Source organism: Thamnophis elegans, chromosome 2, assembly GCF_009769535.1.
Source record: "Thamnophis elegans isolate rThaEle1 chromosome 2, rThaEle1.pri, whole genome shotgun sequence".
In the NCBI taxonomy this organism is placed as follows: domain Eukaryota; kingdom Metazoa; phylum Chordata; class Lepidosauria; order Squamata; family Colubridae; genus Thamnophis; species Thamnophis elegans.
In genome coordinates, this window is record NC_045542.1 from 150,624,032 (window position 1) to 150,643,954 (window position 19,923).

General features: G+C 44.3%; 1 protein-coding gene across 4 annotated transcripts in view; it reads left to right on the forward strand.

The window, feature by feature from the left end:
• LOC116503275 (von Willebrand factor A domain-containing protein 7-like) overlaps window positions 1–19,923 on the forward strand; it is a 44,797-nt gene that overhangs the window by 2,008 nt on the left and 22,866 nt on the right. For all 4 annotated transcript variants that reach the window (XM_032209572.1, XM_032209573.1, XM_032209574.1 and 1 more), the window contains exons 2-4: window positions 9,856–10,116; window positions 15,672–15,953; window positions 19,142–19,238. In XM_032209572.1, coding sequence (XP_032065463.1) covers window positions 9,877–10,116; window positions 15,672–15,953; window positions 19,142–19,238 — 619 coding nt within the window. In that variant the 5' untranslated portion in view covers window positions 9,856–9,876. The remainder of the gene's footprint in view (window positions 1–9,855; window positions 10,117–15,671; window positions 15,954–19,141; window positions 19,239–19,923) is intronic.

The window sequence follows — 19,923 nt, forward strand, 5'->3', positions numbered from 1 at the left end:
AGGTAGTTAACTCTGTTCAAAATGCATAATCCCTCTAGCGCAATGGTGTCAACCCAGAGGTGGGTTCCTACCAGTTCGCACCTATTTGGTAGAACCGGTTCGTCAAATCTACCGAACCGGTTAGAAGAGGTTCCACTAGTGGACCCAGAAAGCAGGCCACACCTACCGAAGAGGTTCCAAAATTTTTTGAAACCCACCACTGGTCCTTGGATATGATGGAACATTGCGTGTGTTGAAGTTGTTTTAACGCAAACCAAAGATGCCTTTTAAAAACAAATTTACATCATATTCTTATGCATGCCAGTGCTGTGTGTGAGGTAATTTAAGGTGGTTCTGACAAGTGTCGTCGGCATCTTCATATCCGGTCACATGGGTGGCAAGCCACTCCCATCCAGTCACATGGGTGGCAAGCCACTCCCACAAAGGAGGCCACACCCACAGAGTAGGTTCGAACAGTTTTTGAAACCCACCACTGTGTCAACCTCAAGGCCTACAGGCTGGATGCAGTCCACAAGGTGCTTAGATCTGGCCAGCGGGGCTGCCCTGGAAACAACAAAGGACCAACCCGCGATGCCTCTGCCAGCGAAAAGGGAGTTAAAGACGTTGCTGATTCTACTTTCCTACAATTATTTTTGCCAATTTTGAAAGTCAGCTCTGTTTTTAGATTGGTGTTTAAATTGATACTCTGTGTTCTAAATAACTTCCTTCCCCACATTTTTCTAAGCTTCTGGTTGTTTGCAGCTTGTTATGTTTTAACATTCACATTCACATCTCTGAGGGAATGATACAGGGTTGTTTTTTTTAGTAATCTCCCTATTCAGTCTACATGGGCTAATTATGAGTAGAAATACAGAATGTGGATGAGACTGAAGCTTTTAAAAATTTGATATTGGTGATATTCAGCTTAAAGCCATTTTAGCGAAACTGGTGCAGCAAATCCCTGGAGATGCTCTAGGAGGCTGAAATCTGTCTCTTTGGAAATCATTCCCATGATAAAGCATTTCAAAATATGCAATGTTCATTTAATTTTATGTCTACATTACTAAGGATGGGGCCTTAGTACGTGGCCTCCCCAAGCTCCGTTTTCAGCTGCAATGGCCTCCGGCAGCCCTCTGCAAGCGAAAGCAGAATTCGTGGGAGACGCGGCTGTTTTCACTCTCAGAGCTCTGCAGGAAGCCGTCCCAGCTGAAATTGGAACTGGGGAGAGGGGGCTTGGGCCACTACAGGTGCCCCAGACATGATTGACATTGAGCTGGCCACACCCACCCTGGTCATGCCCTCCTGTCCACATGACACACACACACACACACACGGGTTCCCTGATGCGGCCTCAATGAAATCGAGTTTGACACCTCTTCTCTAGTGCAATATTTCTCAACCTTGGTGGCTTTAAGGTGGATGGGAATTCCAGGGGTTGTAGTCCTTCCCTCGTAAAGCCACCAAGGTTGAGAAAGACTGCTACAGGCAATTCTCGGCTTACAATCATTCATTTAGTGACTGCTTGAAGTTTCAGCAGCACTGAAAAAGGTGACGTATGACCAGTCCTCACACCTATGGCAGTTGCAACATTCCCACTGTCGTATGATCAGAATATGGGCGCTAACAAGTGACACAGTGGGATACAACCGATACGCCCCGGTACGGGCGTACAGGTGCCTGCTGGGAGCACCAGGTACCATTTCGGTACAGTGCTCCAGAGGGCCTACCCGCCCGCTCGCCCTCCTTACCTGTATTTGAGCCGATCGGGGCTTTCGCGCATGGAACGTACGGCACCTGCGCAATGCTCCACCAAGCAGCTGGAGTATCACAGGCAGTAAGTATGCATGCGTGTGCTGGGTGCGTGCTGGGCACATGCACATGGTGAACGCCCGGCCCCGTTGCAGCGTACTGGTTGCAACGGGATCTGAAATCCACCACTGAACCGGCACGTATTTGTGGCAGTTGCAGCATCCCCAGGGTTGTGTGATTTAGATAATTTAGGTAATTTAGATACTTTATTTGTATTTATAAGGTTATAAGGTTTATTGCACTTGTATGCCGTCCTATTCCCGAAGGGACTCAGGGCGGCTAACAAACCAAAGGGGAAAGGGATAATACAGACAAAAACGAAAGGCAAACAAACAAAATACAAAAACAATTTAAAAGCAACCAACAGCCACACAAATTCGAGAGGAGGTGGGAACTCATCAGCCCCAGGCCTGTCGGAACAGCCAGGTTTTGATGGCTTTGTGGAAAGCCTAAAGGGTGGTGGGGGTCCGGATCTCCACGGGGAGCTCGTTCCAGAGGGCTGGAGCAGCCACAGAGAAGGCCCTCCTCCGGGTAGTCGACAAACGGCATTGGCCGGCAGATGGAATTCGGAGGAGGCCTAGTCTGTGGGATCTAATAGGTCTTTGGGAGGTAATTGGCAGCAGGCGGTCTCTCAAGTGTGATTGCCATTTGTGACCTTCCCAAATGGCATCTAAGCAAACAAAGTCAATGGAAGTTGCTAGAATCATTTAATGACCGCTTAATTCACTTAACAATATCAATGATTCACTTAACCTTGGCAGAAATGGTCATAAAATTGAGTGTATAACAATAAACTTGCTTGGCAACAGAAGTTCTGATCCCAATTATGGTCATGTTGAGGACTACCTGTATGGAGTTGATCACATGTTTATTGCAGGGAAAATGTGCTTGTAAGAAGCCAAAATGTGAGTTTGGCTTAGTGAGCTAAAAGAACGTAGTTGTTTGCAATACTAAACCATAAGGTAAAGCTAAGAGGGACATGAGAAACAGCCATTGTGCCCGATTGCACAGACTGGGGATTGAGGTCATGTAGTCCTAGTGAACAATCACTTAAATATGAGCCAGCAGTGTGCTGAAGCGGCCAAAAAAGCCAACACTGTTCTAGGCTGCATTAACAGAAGGATAGAATCAAGATCACGTGAAGTGTTAATACCACTTTATAATGCCTTGGTAAGGCCACACTTGGAATACTGCATTTAGTTTCGGTCACCATGATGTAAAAAAGATGTACAGACTCTAGAAAGAGTGTAGAGAAGAGCAACAAAGATGATAGGGGACTGGAGACTAAAACATATGAAGAATGGTTGCAGGAACTGGCTATGTTTAGTTTAATGAGAAGAAGGACTAGGGGAGACATGATAGCAGTGTTCCAATATCTCAGGGGTTGCTACAAAGAAGAGGGAGTCAAACTATTCCCCAAGGCATCTGAGGGTAGAACAAGAAGCAATGGGTGGAAACTAATCAAGGAGAGAAGCAACTTAGAATGAAAGAGAAATTTCCTGACAGTGAGAACAATGAATCAGTGGAACAACTTGCCTCCAGAAGTTGAGAGTGCTTTAACACTGTAGATTTTTAGGAAGAGATTGGAGAGCCGTTTTTCTTAAGTGATACAGAGTTTCCTGCTTGAGCAGAGAGTTGGACTAGAAAACCTCCAAGATCCTCTCTGACTGTTATTCTCTTCTGTTAAATGTCATGCTCAGGGGATATGAATCTTCCTTGTCTTTCTCTTTTTTGACTTAGCTTGCCCTCCAGAACTTGCCAACTTATTCTGAACTCTTTGTCTTCACTGATGCATCTGCTAAAGATGCTCACCCGAAGAACATTCCTGAATATCTAATTCAGAAAAAGAAGTGCAAGGTCACCTGGACCTTTAAAGATCTCTAAAGAAGAGATTGGACAACCATTTGTATGAAATGGTGTAGGGATGTGATGGCGAACCTATGGCACATATGCACAGGTGGCATGCGGAGCACTCTTTGTGGGCGCACGAGCTGTTGCCCAGCTCAGCTCCACTGCGCATGTGCCTGCGCCTCCCGCCGCCCAGCTGATTTTCGTGTCTCTGCCATGCATGTGGGAGATGAGCACATATGCGGGGGAGCGCAGGGGGTGCAGCGTGCCCCCCATGCCCCATTTTTGGTCCCAGGAGGCTTCAGGGAGGTCTGCTAGGCCCAAAACGGGGCATGGAGGATTGCACACACCCACACAGCCTGTTTTTGGTCCTATGAGGCTTCAGGGAGGTCTACTAGGCCCAAAACGGTGCATGGGGGAGTGCACCCTCCCGCAGTCCGTTTTTGGTCCCAGGAGGCTTCAGGGAGGTCTGCTAGGCCCAAAACGGGGTGGTGGGGTCATGCACACATTCATGGGGGGAGCACAGAGGGGAGCGCATGCATGCACAGGGGATGGGGCATGTGGGAGGGTGTTGTGCATGCATTGCATTGTGGGTGTGGGCCCGCGCATGCTTTCGGCACACGAGGACAAAAAGGTTAGCCATCACTGATGTAGGGTTTCCTGCTTGAGCAGGCATTTGGACTAGAAGCGTTCCAAGGTCCCTTCCAACTCTGTTATTCTGTTGCCTTATTATTCTGTCAAATCAGTCAATGTATACAAGATGATGGTTCCAGATTCTCATACACCTTCTAGTTTTGCTAGTTTTAGAGAGAGAAAGGAAAAACACACAATCAGGTTCATTGTTGTGGAGCATTTTCTACTATGTATCAAGGGATAGAGGGGAAGAGAGGAGAGAGAGAGAGAATGAGCCCTTTATCAGCTGCTCCTTGCAGTTTTACAGTTGGCATGTTTGTGTGTGTGTGTGTGTTTGTGTGCGCACACTCGTGCTTATGTGCCTTCACTCTTAGGGGCTGTTATCTTAACCAACCAAACTGACTGCTTTGCCAGCCAAGTTCTCAGAAACAGGCCAGATCTTAACTGTCAACATGCAGGGAGTTTGTGCAAAGTGAGGGAAAGAAAAAAAAAATTCAAGACGGAGACTCACAAAAAATGAGAGTTGTTGTGAGATTGGGGAATAAAACTGTTGACATGGGGGCGGCGAGGCGGGGAGACTCTCTGTAGCTTCCACTGTCTGACATTGCACTTGCCCAATTCCAGAACAATTTGCTTCTGGCTGGATTTTATTGCTCACTTCTTGTTACGTTGCCCAGACTGGTATGTGTTAAGTCCAGCGGGAGGGGAGGTAAGGGCAAGAAAGCAGACAGACCAGAAATGCTTCAATTTGGCGCAGGTGCCTGTAGCAATTTAGGTCACATGCATGTCATACGCTGGGTAGGGCTTCAGACCTCCCTCCAGAGTTGGCCTTGAAGGCAGAAATCTAATCTTCCAATTGGCTAATTAAACAGAAGGGCCCCCCAAACTCAACCCAATGGCTTACCCCCTCTGATAAGCATGATTTCCTATGTTAATTTCGCCTTTATTACTTTACTAACTGGATACCCGTGCGAGAAACCTATGTGATCGGGCAATGCAAGAGAAATCCGGTTCACTCCAGTTCTATCCATTGGCTCAGTGGTGGTCGGTGATTGAAACACATAAGGGAATATCGCTCCCACGGCCTTGAGTCCAGAAGCAGTTCCATACATGGAAGGCATAGACATTTTGGGGAGGTACCGACGTTTAGTATGTAAGGAGTCCCAAGCCGCTCCGGAGTGAAGGAGTGGAACCTCTGCCAGTTTGAACTGAGGTAACAGAATGTGAGGCAACTGGCAGTTGGAACAGAGATCTTTTCAGGTGGGGAGGGGGAGTAGAACTCCTTAGCATCAGAGCGTGTTAATTACTGTATAAGAAATACTAATGATCTGATGGACATTTCGAAAAATCCTTTCTTAGCAAGCACCTAGAAGCCAAGAGGAACATATGTGCCTAATTTCAAGTTTGTAAGCTTTACGGTTCTGGAGATTTTGTGATGAATGAATGGTATTTGGCTTATATATATATATATATATATATATAGATAAGTAACAGCAGCAACCATACCCGATACTCTTTTCTCCTACTTTCCTGTGAACAACCACCCTGTGAGGTAGGTTGGGCTGAGAGAGCGAGAGAGATTGGACGAAGGTCATCCAGGTGGCCTTTATGCCTAAAGTGGGACTAGAACTCACAGTCCTCTGGTTTCTAGACTGACGTCTTAACCACTGCACCAAATTGGCTCCAAATTCTTCAGTGACCTACAATCATTCACTCCTGCTATTAACAATTGTGGGATGTTGCTTTTCTCATCTTACTATGAGCCAGCCTTACCATTAGGAAGTCTGAGGCAGAGGATGGTGAAAATGGTTAGGAAGGTATAGAAGACTGGGATATGGACCAAGTCGAAGTGAAACTTAGCTCCTACTCGAGTTGATCTCTACCTCCCTGCCTGGCCTGCATCCAGTCTAAATATTATAAGGCAGTGATGGCTAACCTTTTCAGGACTGACTGCCCAAAGCACGTGCACCCCACTACATGGCCCCCACATATGCCCCACCCCCCATGCATGCGCGGCAGAGACCCAAAGACCAGCTTGGCTGGTGGGGGGTGCTTGTGCTTGCACAGCTGAACTGGGGCGACAGCTCGCATGCTATCAGAGAGGGCACTGCATGCCACCTCTGGCACACATGCCATAGGTTCATCATCACAGTTATAAGGGGACATCCAAAAAATTGGGGGAAGGTACTTGGTCTTGTTGGTTCTTCTTCTAATTTTAGGGGAATATTTTCTAACTTTACTTGTGTCATTCCCTGCTCTTCTCCCTCGATCTCCACAAAGCCTTACATTTCTCAACTTCAGTGGCAATTGATCCGATGAGGAATTCTGTAAACAAAGAGGTTCTTTTAAGAGAAATGAGTGCCATAAAGAAAGATATGGAGGAATTGAAGCAGTTGATAATGCTGGTAGATTAGAAAGTTGATGAGATTCCTCATGACAAGATTAAGAGTCCAGATGGTGCAACAGCTAGTCCTTATGATCAATTAGAATTATTATATTCTCGCAAAGGAGTTGATGTCCAGTTGCATCTAAAATTAACCTTTCAACCGTTCAAGTCTAAAGATGGTTCATCGATGATGCGTTTTCCATTCTTAAATAAGAGGACTTACTCATAGTCCCATAAAACAGATTAATTATACAACGTGACTGCAGGCTCTTGAGGTCTTGTTTATAAATATAAAACCCATGCAAGGCAGTTTGCAAGATGATTTGCTGGAGCGAAATCAGTGAGTGATCTGTACATAGATGGGGACTGCATGGGAATTCTAGGATATGCAATTAAATGAACAAACAATAAATTATTTTCCAGTAGAAGAGGCCTATGAAATGTCCCTTATCCAATGATTTTGCAAGGTGTTTCCTGAACTTCTGGGAGATTTCAATACGCATTTTGAATTTTAATGTTCCCCACTGAATGCTGAGTGAATGTTGTGCTTTTATTGTTAATTTTTTTACTCACATTTTCTTTTATGTCTTGTCTTGCACTCCCCTCCCTCATTATTGTAAGCCGCCCTGAGTCCCCTCAGGGAAAAGGGCGGCCTATAAGTGTCCAATAAAACCATTAAAACCATTAAAAAAACCACTATACAATCCTTTATATTTCTACTCTGACCAATAAGACATTCTCTGAAAACTAGTTATTTGATTGTAGTGGTATAAGTTAGTTCATCTAACCATTAATTTTTCATGCCGCCCAGAGTCTTTATTTTGGTGTATAGTACATTCGTGGGCAAAATATGCCTAGGTTTGTTATCTTGCAAAACGTCTGGGTGTGTCTTCTTAAATAGTTTACTAGGAATTGGTTTTTTAAACATTCATCTCTTTTCCAATTTTTCTAGAAATGTCACTTGTAAGGAGAGAGGCACATACATCTAAGCACCTACTTAAGATTTTCCTTGTTTCCCTTCTGCTTCTGTAGCATAGATTCAGACGAAAAGCTACTTGAAAAATGTAAATATTTGCTCAAAAAGCTCTGCAACTGATTGAAATCTCCCTTAGGATTAGGTCAGGTATTAGTGAGTATGGGAATGTATTTATGAAGTTTTCTTGTTACTGTCTTTTTTCGCAGATTTCTTTTAAAATAATAATCGCCTGGGGATTGTAGCATAATCTCCCACTGAAATACTTGCCAAGCTGATGCTGCTTAGTTTTTGAACAAGTTCAAGCAAGGTCATCTCTAAGGACTAATATCTGCTGTAGTTTGCCATTGGTCAAGATGTGTACTCAAAATAGCTGAGTTCAGTCAACAATAAAGTTACTTATCAACCTAATCAAACATATTGCCCCCTGCAAACATATCTGCTGATGGGATTGTGGTAAACTGTTGAAGGACACACGATTTTTAAACGAACAAAATAAAAATGTCAAAATGTTACTGGATCTAGAGATCAGAGGTGGGCTGCTCCCAGTTCGGCCTGGTTCGGACCAGGTAGTGGTGGGAGGCTCCGTCCACCCGTCAGGATGCTTCTGCGCATGCGAGAGAGTGCGCACGCACGAGCAAACCAGTAGTAAAACTGGTAGAAATCCACCACCACATATACAGTGAAATGAACACGCTGAGGGGGCTGTAATTCAGGGAGTTTGATGATCAATCCATCACACAAAATAGATCACTTGGATCTTTTGGTCTTACCGTCTGATGTGATTATTCAAAAATAGTATTTCCCTTTTCCTGTCCCCATGTGGATCTTAGGAAAGCATAACCCATCATCCTATCATTGTGGAACATCACCTAACATCACTATAACTGAAGATTGGTATTTATTTGTGCATGCAAGATTAAAATGTAGTTTAAAAAAAAAAGCAAGAATAACAGAAGCCAAATAAACCAAAAGCTTTTCCAAACAACTCTGGGCGGCTATATTTTATAAAAGTTATACGAGTAGTCCTTGACTTATAACAGTTCCTTTGGCGGCTGTTTGAAGATACTGCAGCCCTGTAAAAAGTGACATATGACCATTTTTCACACTTCTGACTGTTGCAGCATCTCCATGGTCACATGATCAAAATCCAGACCTATGGCAACTTTCAGTTGCAGTGTCCCAGGCAGAGATGGGTTCTTACTGGTTCAGCCCAGCCGAACTGGTAGTGGCATGGTGGCCTGGGTCACTGGAACTGGCAGTGACCCAGGCCTGCCACGCCCCCGAACCGGTTCCCTGGTCAGTGCTGTCACCTTGTTTTTAAGTTCTGCGCATGCGCAGAACAATTTTAATTGAAACATGCACGCAAATCGCATGCAGAAACAAACTGGCAGTAAAGCCAGCCAGAACCCACCCCTGGTCTGTGGGTCATGTGAGATCACTTTTTGTGACCTTCTGACAAGCAAAGTCAATGGGGGAACCAGATTAATTTAACAACTGTGCCACTAACTTAACTGCCGTTGATTCACTAACAAGTGTGGCAAGAAAGGTCGTAAAACGGGGCAAAATTCATTTAACCAATGTCTCACTGAGCAACAGAAATTTGGGGCTCAATTGAGCCTCAAATTGTAAGTCGAGGACTACCTGCATTCTTATGTTTGTTTATTTATTTATTCATTCATTCATTCAATTTCTGTAGCCACCCGTCAATGATTTAGTGGCTTAGAATTTAAACGCTCTAGTACAGCTTTTTAAAACAATAAAAACAACAGAAATGTCCAAAATAAATAAATAAAGATAGAAAGAGATAGAGAGAGAGAGATAGATAGATAGATATAGATATAGATATAGATAGATACATAGATACTTGGCCAGTTAGCAAAATAGCCATGAAAGGGGCTCTTCAGCACAGTTAGTGTCCCAGACATGGGAACTTAACCAGGGTTTTAGGGCCTCACTAACGTCTGATAATGTTTGGGGCCATTTTAATCTCCTTTTGCGCCTCAGCATCTGTTCCTCCATTTTGAAGGGCTCAGCTTTAAGCTTCTGCTGTGCTCAGTCATTCTCTGTTCCTTTCTATGGTTGAAATCCAAAGTTGCTTCTCGTCACCACAATGGTGGGGTGGCCTTCAATGGCTGAGGGAGCAAGGAAGGACTGCACAACTGACTGTACGATGACAATACAAAAACTAGGACCTCGTCTCACAGCAATTCTCTTTCTTCTATAGGTTCAGATAAATGTATCCAATATGGACCATCCCTTGGACTGCCTTGGGCATCTCCTGTGGATGCTGATGTTGGTTCATTTGCCACTGCAAGAAGTCCATGGGTTTTTCCCCAACATCTGGTCTCGGACCATGGGCTTCACCTGGGGATCCATCACCCACCAGGACATGACTGAAGATGCAATTCTGAACATCACTCTTCGCCTCTTTTTGGAGATACCTCACCCTACCAAGGGGAATCGCATCCAAGAAGAGGACTTTAAGGTGAGAGAGAACTGGACGTGGATACCTGAAAGGAACGTGAGGTGGAAGGAACAGAGATATCTGCAGGAAAGTGGGACAGGTTACAGCCGGGGTGGGCAATTAATTTTCCCAAGGGACCACATGAGGAGTTTTACTGTTGAGGAGGGCTGAACCAACAGAGCGGTGAAGATGCGTTGAGCCCCACAGATGGACGTGCGTAAATTGAAAAAAATAGTGGTCACCTTCAAAATGAAAGCAGTGCAGTTGTATTGCATGCATAGTGTTCGCTTATTTACATTTGTTTTCTGATTTCCAATTGACCTCATGCTGGCAGGACAGGGAAAGCCAATGTTCTGGATGTGGCCTGGAGGCCATTAAATGTCCAGATCTGAGTTATAGCAACTCAGTTCCTCAATGACATTCAAATCAAATAACTTTATTGCGCCCTTTAATCAGCAGAAAGAAAAAAAAGAGGAGAAGATAGATAGATAGATAGATAGATAGATAGATAGATAGATAGATAGATAGATAGATAGATAGATAGATAGATAGATAGATAGATAGATAAATAGATAGGTAGGTAGGTAGGTACATAGGTAGGTAGGTAGGTAGGTAGGTAGGTAGGTAGATAGATAGATAGATAGATAGATAGATATAGAGATATTTTATTTATACATTTTTAGTAAATATTAAAAAAATCAGTGTCCACATGAACAGTGTGTTGTCTGAGTACAATTAATTTTGAGAAATAATCATAATAGTGACAATATTCATAACATTAATAATCACATAATAATATTTGCTTATCCATTTCAATATACCTTCCTTATATAATTAATCATTCTCTTAAGCTTTTAAAATTCTAACTTGTGTTTCTGTTAGTTAGCCGTTGATAAAACGCATCCCATGTTAAAAAATATTCTGTTTCTTCCTTCTCTTTAATTTTAAGTGTTAATCTATCCAGAAGAAAATAGTTTTTGAATATCCAGAACATTCAGTAATAAATAATGAGGAATGATGCACTTTAAAAAACGCTTAAAAGCATCGTTCTTATCAGATGAAATTAACCTAAACTCTAGAATTATAGAGCCCCTAACAAACCTGAGGAAGGTACAATACAACAGCTGGCATAAATAAATAATAATAAAAAAAAACCAATGGGTAATGCTGAGACAGAGCCATTTTCCGCTCAAACAAGTTCATTTGCTTTTAATTAGTCTTTGTCTAATTTTGTATGCCACCGCACAGAACCTGGTAATCTTATATGTTATTTCGGAATTAATATCAGGAAGTAAGAATTGCTTGTAGCTCAAATGACATTGTAGAAAGTCCTCCTTTATTTACCTGAGTTGCAATGCCACCAAGGGGGGGGGGAATCTTGCTCAAACACCCCCAAATTGCATCTTGTTCATTGCTTATCAGCAAACCTACCCCCCAAAAAACAGTCAGTCTGGCCAGCTTACTTGTTTTTTACTGCCAATTACCGTAATTGTCAATTCCCAGTTGAGGTCAGTTCCTTTATTGTTGTAGGTGACAGAGGTTGCTAGTGCTGATACTGATGTTTTCAATTACGCAACCAACCTGATTTTATGACCTATTCTGCAACAGTCATTCAATGAATGGGGCAGTCATTAAGTGAACATGGCAGTTGGTAAGCAAAGCCATTGTTTGTAATGAGTAACTTTTGCCAGAAACTGGAAGTAGTTTTGCTAGTTCCTAGCAAAACAAGTCGTAAATCAAGGTCATATGACCACAGAATGCCACAAATGGCCATAAATGGGGCAGTGTCAGAACTTTGAATCTGGGCCATAGGATTTTGGAGTGTTGTTGGAACCTTGAGTGGTCGCTAATCAAAGCAGTCATTGAGCGAGGACTACCTGCCGAATAAAAAACTTTGAAGGGAAGTGGCATTGACAGGAAGAAACCTTTAACCTTAGATTGTCTACTTTTGACCTCATTCCATTCCTAAGAGGTCTTTAAGGGGCGTGCATAAGCACACCAGCGAGCCTACCATCCCTGTCCTAATATTCCCTTGTATTCGTATTTATTTCATGTATTCATAATCATGTTTATGTTTTATTGATGTTTATGTTTTATTGAACATTTATATGCCGCCCTTTTCCCTGAGGGGACTCAGGGCGGCTTACAACAATAGGGGAAGGGAGTGCAAGACAAGACTTGAATAAGAAAAGAAACGTGAGTAAAAAAAATTGACCATAAAAACACAACATTCACTCAACATTCGGGCAGGGTGAGAATAAATCCTATCCCCAGGCCTGACGGGATAGCCAGATCTTGAGGGCTGTGCGGAAGGCCTGGACTGTGGTGAGGGTACGGATCTCCACGGGGAGGGTGTTCCATAGCGTCGGAGCTGCAACTGAGAAGGCTCTCCTCCGCGTAGTCGCCAGTCGGCACTGACTGGCGGATGGAATTCGGAGGAGGCCTACCCTGTGCGATCTGATGGGACGCAGGGAGGTAATTGGCAGAAGGCGGTCTCTCAGATAGCCAGATCCACTACCATGGAGCGCTTTATAGGTGGTAAGTAGGACCTTGAAGTGCACCCGACGATCAACAGGTAGCCAGCGCAGCTCACGGAGGATCGGTGTTATATGGGCGAACCGTGGTGCGCCCATGATCACTCGCGCGGCCGCGTTCTGGACTAGCTGAAGTCGCCGGATGCTCTTCAAGGGCAGCCCCATGTAGAGCACATTGCAGTATTCCAGCCTAGAGATCACAAGGGCTCGAGTGACTGTTGTGAGAGCCTCCCGGTTCAGGTAGGGCCGCAACTGGCGCACCAGGCGAACCTGGGTAAATGCCCCCCTGGTCACAGCCGACAGATGGTGGTCAAAACTCAGCTGTGGATCCAGGAGGACTCCCAAGTTGCGGACCCTGTCTGAGGGGTATAAATTTTGCCCCCCCAGCCTGATTGATGGAACGTTAGCCGAATTTTTGGGAGGAAAACACAACAGCCACTCGGTCTTTTCCGGGTTGAGCACCAGTTTGTTAGCTCTCATCCAGTCTTTAACCGCCTCAAGGCCCCGGTTCATCACGTCCACCGCTTCATTGAGTTGGCACGGGGCGGACAGATACAACTGTGTATCGTCCGCGTATTGATGGTACTTAATCCCGTGCCTCCGAATGATCTCGCCCAGCGGTTTCATGTAAATGTTAAATAGCAGGGGGGACAGAACCGAGCCCTGCGGCACCCCACAGGTTAGGGGCCTCGGGGACGATCTCTCCCTTCCCACCAACACCGACTGCGACCTGTCCGAGAGGTAGGAGGAGAACCACTGTAAAACAGTGCCGCCCACCCCCACCTCCCACAGTCGTCGCAGAAGGATACCATGGTCGATGGTATCGAAAGCCGCTGAGAGGTCAAGGAGAACCAGGATGGACGCATAGCCTCCATCTCTGGCTCTCCAGAGATCATCGGTCAATGCGACCAAAGCGGTTTCAGTGCTGTAACCGGGCCTGAAGCCAGACTGGAAGGGGTCAAGATAGTTAGCTTCCTCCAAGGTACGCTGAAGCTGTAAGGCCACCACCTTCTCGACAACCTTCCCCACAAAGGGGAGGTTGGAGACTGGACGATAGTTGTTAAGAACTGCTGGATCCAAGGACGGTTTCTTCAGGAGGGGCCTCACCACCGCCGCCTTAAGCGCGGTGGGGAGGTGTCCCTCCCGAAGAGAGGCGGTAACAACCGCCTGGATCCAGCCTCGTGTCACCTCTCTGCTGTTGGCAGTCAGCCAAGAGGGACACGGGTCCAGTATACAGGTGGAGGAACTCACAGCTCGCATAGCCTTGTCCACATCCCCGGAGGCAACATCCTGAAACTCAACCCAGAGATGGTCTGCCAAGTCGTTCCCCTGTGTCTCGACTGGATCTGCGAGGGTGGAGTCCAGTTCCGATCGAAACCGAGCAACTTTGTCCGCCAAGAACTGACCATACTCCTCAGCCTTACCCTGCAGGGGGTTCCCCGTCTCCCTCCTATTTAGGAGGGAGCGGGTTATCCTAAACAGGGCGGCTGGGCGGGACTCGGCGGACGCTACCAAGGAGGCAATGTGTGATCTTTTGGCGGTTCTCAATGCCCAAATATACTCCTTGGTGCAAGCTGTCAACAGTGCTCGGTTCGATACGGACCTATCGGACCTCCACAGGTGCTCTAGGCGTCTCCTCCGGCGCTTTATCTCACGGAGCTCCTCGGTGAACCAAGGCGGTCTCCGCGAGCCACTGACCCGGAGGGGCCGTAGTGGCGCAATTCGGTCCAGAGACTCCGATGCTGCCGAGTGCCAGGCCGCAGCAAGAGTCTCCGCCGAACTGTGGGCGAGAGCATCTGGAATGACCCCAAGCTCCGTCTGGAACCTAGCAGGGTCCATCAGTCGCCTGGGGCGGAACCACCTGGTCGGTTCCTCCTCCCTACGGTGGGGGTTTGGCCTCCGGAAGTCTAGCCTCAGTAGGTAGTGGTCTGACCACGACAGGGGAATGATCTCATTTCCCCTCAGACCAAGATCATAACTCCACTGATTTTACTTACCATGTTTATACTTATATCTATTATCTAATTCATGCTTGATGAAATGTGTGTGTGTGTGTGTGTGTGTATTTAGTGTCACAACCCCTGGTATGCCCAAATATGGGAGGTAGCCTACTGCTTCCTTTCTCTGTCTATCGGCTCGTCACAAGAGACCATCCAGACAGAAACCCAATGTTTTTACTGTTGCCTTTGTTACATTTGTGTTGTATTTGTGCTGATAAATAAATAAAGGGAGACTAGTATAGATCTATTTCAAGCTATTTTAGATAAATACATACCTATTTCCCTGGCTCAGTTGATAAAGGAGGAGAACCTTGTGGCTTAGTGGTTAACACATCTGCCTAATATGTAATACAGCCCAGGTTTGAATCCCAGTAAGGGTATGGTTAGCTGATGAGAGCTAAATAGCTTGAAATAGATCTATACTAGTCTCCCTTTATTTATTTATCAGCACAAATACAACGTGTGTGTGTGTGTGTGTGTGTGTGTGTGTGTGTGTGTGTGTGTTTCTATATATATATATATATATATATATATATATATATATATATATATATATATATATATATATATATATATATATATTTAGTGTCACAACCCCTGGTAAGCCCCAATTATGGGAGGAAGCTAACTGCTTCCATCATCTGTCAATCGGCTTGTCACAAGAGTCCATCACGACAGAAACCCAATATTTTTACTGTTGCCTTTGTTATATTTGTGTTTTATTTGTGCTGATAAATAAATAAAGGGAGACTAGTATAGATCTATTTCAAGCTATTTAGCTCTCATCAGCTAGCCATACCCTTACTGGGATTCGAACCTGTGCTGTATTGCATCTCAGGCAAACATCTTAGCCATTATGCCACAGGTCTCCTCCTTATCAGCTGAAGCCAGGGAAGAAGGTATATATTTAGTATATATATTTCAGTTGAGACCTATCTTTTCATTTCCCCTCAACACACTCTTCCTTCTCTACATTATGGGGGGTGGGGAATGGACTTATCTAACATGTTGTTTGACTTTACTTCTGATTCCACCTCAACAGGACAAGACCCTATTGGCTGATGACATCTTTGCCGCTTTCTATGGTCCTGAGGTGTCGGCCAAGCGTTTCCGTGGAGCCATTGCAGAAGTGGCCAATGCCAATGCCGCCATGGACTTTGGGAATACGACCCGGGATGACCCCATTTTCCACTTCGATTCGGAGCTCATTCACTCTGCCAATAGCTGGCTGTTGCACGTTCGCAAAGAGATCCTTCAAGCTGTGCATTCTGAGCAATATGGCATTGCCCGAAAAAAGCTGGGACAGCTGCTCCATTCCTTGCAGGTATCTACCAAAATATATTAAATTCGAAATCAAGATAGCAGGGAAGAGGGCAGCCTTCTTGGTGGTAGCCCCAGTTCTATAGATGTAATGGTCATTGGGAATATGCTTAATATCAGGGTTCCAAGTAATAGATCCATAGCAAGGAAAGATGAGGCAGATGAATTCCTCAAAGAATAGTTTTATTGGAGATATCATATTGGCACAAATCTGGTGAAAACCGACTCTGAAGGTTCCTGCGGTTTTCACCTAATTAAAGAGAAAGTTTTCTCTCAACCCCAATCAATCAATCACATGGTCCAATCAAGGCGCCATCTGGTTGCCTGGTGACATCACTCCTCCTTCCTCTGACCAGGTGTGAGAATGTCCTTGGTTCCCAAGAGAAAGTATTTTGTTTTGGCTAGAAATCCCAGCTCTCTCTAATCCCCCCTCCCTATCCCTCAACTCCAGTGTGGCAACATTGAAGCTCCAAGATGGCTCCGATCAGGCCAGCTTCAGGGTTGACACTTGAGAGATGGGAGAAGAAGAGGTGCAGATAAGATAAGAGATATCTCGACTCAAAGAAGGAAGTAGGATATGGAAAACATCTCAGAAGGGACACTCGGTTTCTTGGACTGTAAAAGTGAGGGGGTAAGATAGTGTTGGTGAACTTTTTTGGCCCCAAGTGCCAAAACAGGAGCGCGTGTGCGCAGGGAAGCACCAAAAACTGAAAGAGAAGCTCCCTGACACATATGCGTGCACTGGGAAGCTGAGCTTCCGGTTTCCGGCATGCACGTGCGTGCCATGGAGCTGCTGTTCCAGTTTCCGGTGCTCCCATGCATGCAAAGACCAACTTGCCAGCACGTATGTGCGGGCCATAATCCGGAAGAGCAACGGGCAACGGCTGGTGTGCCACAGGTTCACCATCACAAAGGTAAGAGATGTGTTTTCCGACTTGACAAGATTCTTTTATATATAGTCCTTGAACTGCAGTTGTAATGCAGCCTACTCATTATAGTCATAAGTCATAACCAGTGGTGGGTTTCAAAAAATTTTGGAACCTACTCTGTGGCCTCCTTTATGGGAGTGGCTTGCTGGCCATGTGTTTTCTCTCTCTCTCTCTCTCTCTTCCTTCCTTTTGTCTCTGTCCCTTTTTTCTTTCATCTCTCTCACTCTTTTTTCTTTCTTATTTATTTATTTATTTATTTATTTATTTATTTATCCCTTTCTTTATCTTTCTCTCTCTGTGTGTGTCAGTCTGTCTGTCTGTGTGTGTGTGTGTGTGTCTGTGTGTCATTGGTGGGTTTCAAAAATTTTTGGAACCTCTTCTGTAGGTGTGGCCTGCTTTCCGGGTCCACTAGTGGAACCGCTTCTAACTGGTTTGGTAGATTTGACGAACCGGTTCTACCGAATAGGTGCAAACTGGTAGGAACCCACCTCTGGTCATAACAGTCGTAAAACCATACCTTAGCATGTAGTACCCAGATATACAGGTTAAATACAGTTAGTCCTTATTTAACGAACTGAGTTGGGACCAGCAACTCAGTGGTTAAGCAAAGTGGTCACTAAGTGAAACAGCACCTGTGCTTATGATCTTACTTTCTTATGCTTTACAGACCTACAAAGATCATAAATGATAAATGCTGGTTTCAGTAAAAAAAAAAAAAAAGACAATTGGAGAACCAAGATTCGCTTAACAATCATGCGTTTTGCTTAACGACTGTGGTAAAAAATGATCACAAAATTATCTCTGGTGACATATTGACTCCACTTTCAACCACATCAACCTATGACCCAAATTCCAGTCCCAACTGTGGTCGTAAGGTAGAGGATACCTGTACGTGTTAAGAAATGAAGCTTGCGAGGTTAGATAGAACAGTCTCTGGCCAGAAAGAGAACCATGGGCCATGTGGTACTTTCCGTGGCCGTCAGGAAAATGACCAAGGATCTGTTGACTTGGAAAGGCAGTGGGAAAAGAGCGTAGAATTTAAAGCTAGGTCGTTAGACCTATATAAGGAATTTGAATTCTACTCCCACCAATGGATAAATCTGTGACTCTGCGGCTTCTTTCTTATCCAATGAATAGACTAAACTTGCTGAGGCATGTCTGTAAACTTTATGCCAACTACCCCAGTCCTGACTAAGGGATTAAATATCCAGAGAGACGAGAATTAACAGTTGCGCCTGGGGGTATAACCAATTACACCCCTCAACTAACTCCCTTATATCGTATTTTTCAGAGTATAAGACGCACCGGAGTATAAAATGCATCAGGTTTTTGAAGAGGCAAATTTTTTTAAAAAAGTTTTTGCATTCTGCAGACCTCTGAAAAATGGCATGTTTTTCATGAAATGGGCCCGTTTTTTGTCAAAAAAAGGGGGCATGCATAGCCTTTAGAAGGCTTATAGAGTGCTCCTGGGGGCTGGGGAGGCAAAAAACACCCTGTTTTTCGCTCATTTTTGCCCTCCCCAGCCCCCAGGAAGCCTCCTAAAGGCTATGCATGGCCATTTTTGCAAAGTGGTGGGGTTTCAGAGGGCCAAAAAGGCTGGATTCATTGTATAAAACATACCCATATTTTCAGCCTCTTTTTAAAGGGAAAAATGTGCGTCTTATACTCTGAAAAATACAGTATTGTCTATTATGAATCAATGCACCCTCATCTTTCTGCTTTTTCAAATAGTCTTTAATTTTGCTGTTCCACAAAAACTTACAGCCATTCATTTAGTGACTGTTCAAAGTTACAATGGCACTGAAAAAAAGTAATTTAGGACTGGTCCATGGACGACTGTTGCAACATCCCCAACGTCATGTGATTAAAATTTGAGCCCTTGGCAACTAACTGGCATGCATTTATAATATTTGCAGCATCTCAGTATCCTGCGTTAATTCCCAGGTGGCTTGCGACATGTGATGTCAATGGGGGAAATCAAATTTTTTATTGACATATGATTCATTTAACAATGGCAGTGATTTGCTTATCAACCAAAGATTGTAAAATCTGGCCTTACTCGCTTAGTAACTGCCTAGAATAGCGGATGGTAATTATGGCCCCATTTGTAGTTGTAAGTTAGGGACAGCCTGTACCGAAATCACACCAAAAAGAGCAAGAAGCTCTTAAATTTGCTAACTTTTAAATCAAAATGGAGGATCACAATCCATAATGTAACAAAATCATAATACAGCAGCTGTTCACCCCCTTTCTCTTTGGCCAGGATTTCTACAGCCACAGTAACTGGGTAGAACTGGGATATGAAGGAATACTCCTCGACTTGGTTCAGCCAGGCCGCCAAATTCAGTCTGTTGCTGAAGGTATGGATTTGGTACAATTTTTCTGAGTTTGCCTCCACATGAGATATATTATTATTAGTGGGTATCAGGCCCTGATTCACTATCAGAGAAGCCTGTTCCCAGCCTGCTGAGAATTTATTGATTTAGCCTGTTGACTTATTCATTTGGTCTATTTATATAGTAGCCCATCCCAAAGAATAGAATAGAATAGAATAGAATAGCAGAATTGGAAGGGATCTTGGAGGTCTTCCAGTCCAACCCCCTGCTCAGGCAGGAAACCCTACACCACTTCAGACAAATGGTTATCCAATATCTTCTTAAAGACTTCCAGTGTTGGATGATTCAGGACGGTGAACAATATTTAAAATAAAAGTTAAAACAATTAGAATCCCAGCTACAAAAATTGCAATACAAAGCTGCTGAGAGAAATACAAATAATCCTGGACTTAAAAGCATTCAAATTAGCAATCGTTTGATGTTAACAATGGCACAGAGAATTAACTGGTCCAGTCTGTTTATTTATTTATTTGGTCAATTTATATAGCTGCCCATATCAACAAACGATTTGGGGTTGTGAACAATATTTAAAATAAAAGTTAGAATGCTAGCTATAAAAATTGAAATAGATAGCAACCGAGAGAATTACAGGTAATCCTTGATTTGCAATCCTTGATTTAGTGACTGATTGAAGTTAACAATGGCACTG